Genomic DNA, 8214 nt, shown 5'->3' with positions numbered 1-8214 from the left:
CGACTTCAATCCATTTTTAACTCTTCGATTGTTTTTGAGGCATCGTTCCTCCAGGTCCCGTTTGTGTCTGTGATCAGGTCGGCTTCAAAAGACGACCTCCCTTTCCCCTCCACCACCCCCCTCCCTCCCTCCTCCCCGTCCAATGCTCTCGGAATAGGAGAGGGGAGTCTCTCTCTCCCCCCTTGTCCTGGCCAACAGATCCTCCAGATAAAACGATCAGTCACGGTCGTGGGACTGTTTGTGGACCGTTCCTGGGCACAAACTGGCTGCCGCGTTTGCCAACAAAGTACACAGTCACTTCAAAGTAAACTTTGGGAGCCCTGTAGCTTAGTGGTTCGTACAAGCGAGAGGACCCGGGGTGGTTGAAGCCTGGAGAGGGGGTGGGGGGGTGCACCAGAGAGGGGGAGGAGGGGAGAATTGAGGAGAGGGGGTAGAACGAGGGGAAGTAGAACTCCCCTTTGTTTCAGCCTCACACACGACTGTAAGAGGCTGTTGAAGTAATTCAATCGTGTCCACTCAACGTCTGATCATGAGCCAGTCATCCTTTCCCAATTACTGACATCTCGGCTAAACTCGAACTCACACAAAGGATGAGAAATGTCTGGGTTTAGCCTCGTTAACCCTTTATTTCTTTCCAAAGACACTTTTTGAACCTTTTTTTTTCTTGCAGGGTTTTTCCCCCCATTTTATTCCCCCACCAGCTGATCGACTGGGTTCAATCCCTCCATCGGGGGGTTCTCTGAGCTCACAGTCCAGGCTGACGCTCCAGTCCAGGGCTGGGGGTGGAGGGAGACGCTGTCCTTCAGTTGAGACATCAAACCGTTTATCTGTCAAGGCTATCGAAAAAGAGAAGGCAGTTTCTCTCCCCCAGTGTCCTGGCTGACAATCCCCCAGATAACATTAATAACAATAATAATAATTCTTGCATTTATCATGTCGTTGAGACGTCTCAAAGTGCTTCACAGAATACATTGTAAAATGGAGTGACTGTGTATTTTATGGATGAAACGAGGCAGCCAATTGCCTACAGCAGTGTCCCACTAAGGGAGCAATTTTTTATTTTTTCGCAGGGTGATCCGCAAATCGACTTAACGAAACGGCTTACTGCCAGGTAAACAGAGGCGCGTGGAGTAAGGAAATTTGCCTAAGGTTTCCTCTGACCTGAACAGGAATCAAGCCCGGGTCCTCTCGCTTGCGAGGCGAGCGCTCTAACCACTACGCTAACAGGACTCCATAAAATCACTCCTTTGAAAGATAGAGCCTTGGGAATAGGGCAGGGCAGTGGGATTGAGAGCACATCTTGCCCTGAGAGTCAGGACAGACCCGTTGGGTTGAATGGTCTCCTTCTGTGTTTGCTCCGCGCCTGTTTGTGAGACACAGAATTGTCTGCCACGTTTCATCCGCAAAATACAAAGTTACTGCCCTCGACAAAGCATTAAGTTCTCTGTTATCTCGAAAAGCTTTGGCAAAATGGAATAGAGAGTGAGGGAGAGAGAACAAGCTCTTCAGAGTTAATGTCTGACCGAAAATAACGGAACAGAACAACTTGTGCTGTTTGTCACAAAGGTTTCATTAATGACTCAACTCGAATTTCTTGCGAAACGAGGAGGAAATAAATATCCCCACTCCCCCGCCCACCCCGGAAAATTAAATCATACCCAGCAATAAAACACTCCACCCCCTTCCCCCCCATCCCTACCCACACCCCACTCATCCACACCCCCCCAGCAAGATGTACCTCCCCCCACAGCCAATTGCACCCCGGCTTCCCTGACGAGCCAATTGGCAAATTTCATGGTTGTACTTCAAAATCTGGGAAGTTGGGTATTTAAATGGGTTGAAGGTCGAGGCTGTGAGTACAGCAGTGACCGGGGCTGGCACCGGCGGCTTGTGTTGTTTGTGTAACTGCATGACTGTGCCTGTGTGCTTTGCCCTGACTGACTGACCGACGGACTAACGGACCGACGGAAAGCCCTTTCTGGAAGGTTCTGCAACATCGGATAGTGTTCTGCATTTACATTAAGCACTGAAGGCTGACTGACATCATGCTCGCTAAAGACCGGATTTGGTGAGTGTCAGCGAGGTGTTAGACTCACCTGGGAGGTGTTTCTTAACATCCTTCAGTGATAACTCACCACGTAATCCAATGCATTATTGGTGGCTGACGATTCTTTAACCGACTAACAACCAGGTTCCTGCTCGCTGCTCGGTAAACAGAGGCGTGTGTGTGGAGCAAGGAACTTTCCTAAGATTTTGCTCAGCCTGGGAATCGAACCCGGGTCCTCTCGCTTTTCGAGGTGAGCATACTGACCACTCTGCTACCAGACTACCCTGTAACAGACAGTATTTCTCTCTGCAGTTACGAGACGTACCAGGAGACTGCGGACTGGCTGCTGGCCAGCACCAAACACCGGCCGAAGGTTGGGATAATCTGCGGCTCTGGACTGGGACTGCTGGCTGAGGCACTCCAAAATCAGGAATCCTTCAAATACGCCAACATTCCCAACTTCCCACAGAGCACAGGTAGCGAAGCCCTTTCTTTCCCCCTTTGGTGGAATCCTGTAGTGTAGTGGTTTGAGCGCTCGCCTTGCAAGAAAGAGGACCTGGGTTTGATTCCAGACAGCGGGCGAAACCTTGGGCAAGTTTCCTTACTCCACACAGAGCCTAATAATAATCCCTCCAAAAAAAAAATAATAAATTGGTCATTTTCAATCCATGACTGTTTGTGGGACATTGCTGTGCGCAATTGGCTGCCGCGTTCGCCCACAAATATACAGTCAATTCACTATACAGTATATTCTGTGAAGCGCTTTGGGACGTCTAGAAGACGTAAAGAGCGCTATATCAAATGCGAGGATTATTATTATATTATTATTATTCCTGGGTGGGGCAAAACCATAGGCAAGTTTCCTTAGTCCCCACACACCCCTCTGTTTTCCCGGCAGTAAGTAGGAACCCAGTTGTTAGTCGACTGGAGAATCACGTTTCAGGGATAATAATCCCTTCAACAGAAAAAACGTAGTCGCTCGATCCACGACTGTTTGTGGGACGCTGCTGCATTCAATTCACTTCACAATATATTCTGTGAAGCACTTTGAGACGTCTCAAAAATGTGATAATGCGCTATATCAAATGCAAGATTTATTATTATTATTATTAATTCTCTCTCGTTCTTGCTCTCTTTCTCTCTTGCTCTCTCTCTCTCTCTCTTGCTCGCTCTCTCTCTCGCTCTCTCTCTCGCTCTCTCTATCTCTTTCTCTCTCTCGCTTTCTCGCTCTCTCACGTTCTCGCTTGTTCGCTCTCTCGCTCTGTCTCTCTCGCTTTGCCCAGTTCAAGGCCACGCTGGCAGACTGGTGTTTGGGGATCTGAGAGGGAAGCCATGTGTGTGCATGCAAGGCCGTTTCCACATGTATGAAGGTTACAGTCTTGCCAAGGTAATTCAACAATGCAACCACACATTGTTCACTGAACAAGTTTGAAGGGAATCCATTCCTCACAGAGGAACTCTCGTTTTCCTCCAGTTGGTCCATTTGTTGCGTTTTTCCCACATTGTTGTTGTGTTTTACTGTATTTTTGCTGCAGTTGCCTACAAATCTTTCATGCAGCATTTCAAAATTATAGGGGCTGTAATAATGCAATTCTTTTATTATCATTATTATATACATATACATTTGTGGAGTTCTGTAGCTCAGTGGTTAGAGCACTCGCCTCGCAAGCGAGAGGACCCGGGTTCGATTCCTGGGCAGGGCGAAAAATAATAATTTAGTCACTCAATCCACGACTGCTTGTGGGACGCTGCTGTGTGCAATTGGATGCCGAGTTTTGCCCACAAATATATGGTCAATTCACTTTACAGCATATTCTGTGAAACGCTTTGAGACGTCTAGAAGACGTGAAAAGCCCTATATCAAATGCAAGGATTATTATTATTATTATTATTCTGTGAAGTGCATTGAGACGTCCTGAAGACTTGAAAAGACTCGGGATCAAATGCAGGTATTATTATTATAAATCCTTTTTAAAAAAAGCCTCCTGCTCGTCCTTTGCACCCTCTGCCACACCGTCGGAGGTCGTGCTTTCATCCACATTGCCTCAAAACTCTGGAACATTCTCCCTCAATCCCTCCACCTTGCCCACCTGTTCTGCCTGAAAACATTCCTCTTCGACCAGTGCTTACAGCCACCTCATACCCCCCTCCCGCCTCCCAGCCCCGGCTCGGAGTCTGGCTTCGGCGCTGTGAAGCGCTCTGAGACACTGCCCTGCGTGGAGGGCGCTATATAAGTGCAAGTTGTTGTTATTTTCGCGGGTGTTTTGCAAGTTGCGATTTAGCTGTGAAACTGAGAAACCTCTGACCAGGACTAATCCATACCTCTCTTCCCCACCTCTCCCCTTCCCTCCCGTATCCAAGGTGACGTTTCCTGTCCGGGTGTTCAGATTGCTGGGTGTGGAAATCCTGATAGTTACTAATGCCGCCGGCTCAATCGCCGATGGCTACAAGACCGGGGACATCATGGTCATCAAGGACCACATTAATGTGCCCGGCTTCAGCGGACAGCACCCACTGTGTGGGCCCAATGACGAACGGTACGTGGCCACTGATCAGATTGCTCTTGTCCTCCGCTCACTCGTGGTAAGAGATGACATTAATAATAATACTTCCATTAGATAGATTTCCATTGGAAAATAATATCTCCCGATACAGTGTATAGATTGGGACACGACATGTCAAGCGACTGTCAGGATGGCGGAAGGCGAACTGTGTGGACCTTGGTCTTCTTTTGCCAGAAAATGCTTACATTCTTATTTGATAATAATAATTATAATAATAATCCTGGCATTTGATACAGTGCCTTATCACGTCTCCGAGATGTCTCAGCTCTTCGCAGAATACACTGTAGAATGGAGTGACTGTGTGTTTTGGGGGCAAAATGCAGCAGACAATTGCACACAGCAGTGCCCCACAAATAGTCGTGGATTGAGTGACCAATTTATTATTATTGTTATTTTTGAAGGATTTATTACCCCTGGAAAGTGATCCGCCAATCGACTAACAACCGGGTTCCTACTTACTGCTGGTAAACAGACGCGTGTGGAATAAAGAAACTTGACTAAGGTTTCGCCCTGCCCGGGAATTGACCCGGGTCCTGTGAGGCGAGTTCTTTCACCGTCGATGAGGTCTGTTGACTCCTCCGGTATCTGGTATCTGCTGCTCTGCACCCACCAGTAGGAACCCGGTTGTTAGTCGATTGGTGGATTGTTTTTCCGGGGTTAATAATTCCTTCAAAAAAAAATAATAATGTGGTCGCTCATTCCACGGCTGTTTGTGGGGACGCTGCTGTGTGCAAATGGCTGCCGCGTTTTGCTCACAAAATACAGTCAACTTACTTTACAGTGTATGCTGGGAAGCGCTTTGAGACGTCTCGAAGGCGCTGTATCAAATGCAAAGATTATTAGAAGTCCAACTTTGCAGAGTTTAACATCCTGTTCTCTGTCTTCAAGTGCCATAATTGTTGTTGTTGCAGGTTTGGTACCCGGTTCCCCTCCATGTCCGATGCCTACGACCGAGGTCTCTGTAAGTTGACCATGGACCTCAGTAAGGAGCTGGGTTGCTCAAACATCATGCACGAGGGGGTGTACTGCATGCTGGGCGGTCCAACTTTTGAGACACCAGCTGAAGCCTGTTTGCTCCACAAGCTGGGAGTCGATGCTGTGGGTACGTGCCTTTGTTCTGTAGAGTTTAATAGATCCTTTATCTGGTCTCCAATTCCCTCCACTGTCTTGTCCTCTGCTTTTCCCATTGCGGCAACAACAATAACTAACAATAACGGGAAAGCAAACCGCTAATTGCCTAACGGCCGAATTCCTACTGCTGGGTAAACAGAAGTGTGTGTGCGTGTGTGTGGAGTAAGGAACCTTCCCTAAGGTTTCGCCCGGCCTGGGAATCGAACCCAGGTCCTCTCGCTTGCGAGGTGAGGGCTCTAACCACTGCGCTACAGGACTCCACGTGCAAGGATTATTATTGTTACTGACTAATGAATGTCTAACCCGGCAGGGATGAGCACGGCCCCAGAGGTGGTGGTGGCGAGGCACTGTGGCATGCGGGTGTTCGGACTCTCTCTGATCACCAACGAAGTGGTGAAGGAGTACGGCCGTGAGGAGGTGCCTGGCCACGCCGCAGTGCTGGAGATCAGTCAGAAGAGAGCGGCGTTGCTGCAGAGGCTGATCACTGAGCTGGTGGCTCGCATGGAATTCAGCACCGCCTGCTAACAAAGGCATCAAGGACCCACATAGGGGCCAGACTGAAGGCTAGAGACACCCCCACCCCTCAGCCCCACCAACATCACCCACCCTCCGCCCCACCACAACACTGGAACAACAACACTGATCTGCCTCCCGACCCCCACACGCACACACCCTCCCACTCCCAACCTTACTGGCTTTGCGTTACTTTCAGGAGTTTTCCAAGCCAACTCGTGTTGGGGGAGATGGGGGTGAGGGTAATCCAGTACGATCTCTGATTGGATTCCTCTGTAAGGGTGTACCTCAGCCCAAACCGCAGGAACTCTGCACAACTGTGGAAATTTGCAGCACAGAAAGGAGGCCATTCGGCCCATTATTCTTTTGCTGGTTTTCTGAAAGAGCTCCCCGGTTAGTAGTCCCTCCGTCTTGCCTTTCCTCTCAACCCCAAACCCTCCCCCCCCCCGCCCCCAACTCCATCCGCGCCCTCCAACAGCCATTTCCTTCCATTTATCAGAAGGAGTCAGGTTTCCTATTAAGAAGTGCTGTTCCGAAGCATCACATAGATGATAATATTTAACAAGTGACTGATTCCCATCCAACCTCATCTCACCAGTCATCTTCCCACCAATTCCCTCCTTTCCTTCAAGGAGTTCAACTCCAGTGCAGGGAGGGAGGGAGGGAGAGAGAGGGAAGGGCAAGAGTCCCACAGCCTCTTTGATAGTCTCACGCCAAGTGGCCTTAATCCACATTGGGAGTGAGTGACGGTGAGTGTCATCAGCATATTTGACTGAGGAGACAAAACGGAGAAACACGTCCCCAAAAAATTGCAATCTACTAACCAATAATAAATTCAGCTCAAGTACTTCAGCAGGTTCGGTCAAACATCTCTGCGACAATGTTGGCAGTTTCAGGGGTGAGGGAAAGAAATGTTCATTGAGGGCAATAAAGAAAGGTGTCTCACCCTGTTTATCAGGCTCTTCATTCTTAGTTTCCTCTTCCTCTACAGGGTCCGTAACTCTGTCTGTCCAGTGCCTTGGAATGTCCTCCCGACGTGAAAGGTGCTATACAAATGTGATTTTGGTGGTGGTGGTCTGGTTTTGTACGTAAAGTTTACCAGGGAAAATGGGAATGTTTATAATAATAATAGCAACAATCCTTGTGTTTGATACAGCGCCTTATCGCATAGTTGAGACGTCTCAAATCGCTTCACAGAATAACCTATAAAGTGCAGTGACTGTGTATTTTGTGGGCGAAAATGGGAGTGTAGAACTGTAATAAATAATAATCTTTGCGTTTCACACAGCGCTTTTCATGCCTGAAGGACATCTCAAATCGTTTTGCCGGACTTCTACTGTAAAGTGTAGTGATTGAGTGTTTTGTAGGTAATTTTCACAAAACAATTAATATTTGGGGATATAGTATATTAGTAATTTGAGGCATGACACATGCAATATGCTTGCAAGAACCAGGCAACTTTGGATCTAAGGTTCCCAAAACTTTCCACTGACTAATCCATACAGATAGAATTAATTGCTATCAACATCTCCATTATTATCGTATGCGACTACAATTCAAGATCCTGGTCCTCACCTTCAAAGCCCTCCACGGCCTCGCTCCTCTCTACCTTTCTGACCTCCTAACCCCCTACCAACCTGTCCGCTCCCTCCGCTCAGTGGGCCTTGCCCACCCCACCATTGGCGGGCGGGCCTTCAGCCTCTGTGCCCCCACCTTCTGTAAATCTATCACACAGTCTATCTGCCTCACCCCCTCTCTTGTCTCCTTCAAGACCCATCTCAAGACCCTCCTCTTTGACCACGCCTCAGGTCATCCTCCTACCCTCCCTGCCCTCCACCCTGCCCGATACCGACCCCCAGCTTGGGTCCAAATCCCTGACTGTCCAGTGCCATGGGACGTTCTCCCGATGTGAAAGGCGCTGTACAAATGTAATTTTGTATTGTATTGTGTGGTAGAAGG

The 8214-nt window shown here is 48.5% G+C and overlaps 1 protein-coding gene across 1 annotated transcript; it reads left to right on the top strand.

Moving 5' to 3' along the window:
* The first annotated feature begins 1820 nt into the window (after positions 1 to 1820).
* Positions 1821 to 7207, top strand: pnp4a (purine nucleoside phosphorylase 4a). Its single transcript, XM_007908677.2, has 6 exons — positions 1821 to 2068; positions 2360 to 2523; positions 3331 to 3434; positions 4409 to 4584; positions 5523 to 5713; positions 6053 to 7207. Exons 1-6 carry the CDS (start codon positions 2046 to 2048, stop codon positions 6265 to 6267), a joined length of 873 nt encoding a protein of 290 aa, XP_007906868.1. The 5' UTR covers positions 1821 to 2045; the 3' UTR covers positions 6268 to 7207.
* Positions 7208 to 8214: the final 1007 nt, after the last annotated feature.

This window comes from Callorhinchus milii, unplaced genomic scaffold, assembly GCF_018977255.1.
Source record: "Callorhinchus milii isolate IMCB2004 unplaced genomic scaffold, IMCB_Cmil_1.0 Scaffold18, whole genome shotgun sequence".
Taxonomy (NCBI): Eukaryota; Metazoa; Chordata; class Chondrichthyes; order Chimaeriformes; family Callorhinchidae; genus Callorhinchus; species Callorhinchus milii.
The sequence above is the reverse complement of the archived record's forward strand: the minus strand, read 5'-3'. Positions and strand labels throughout refer to the sequence as shown.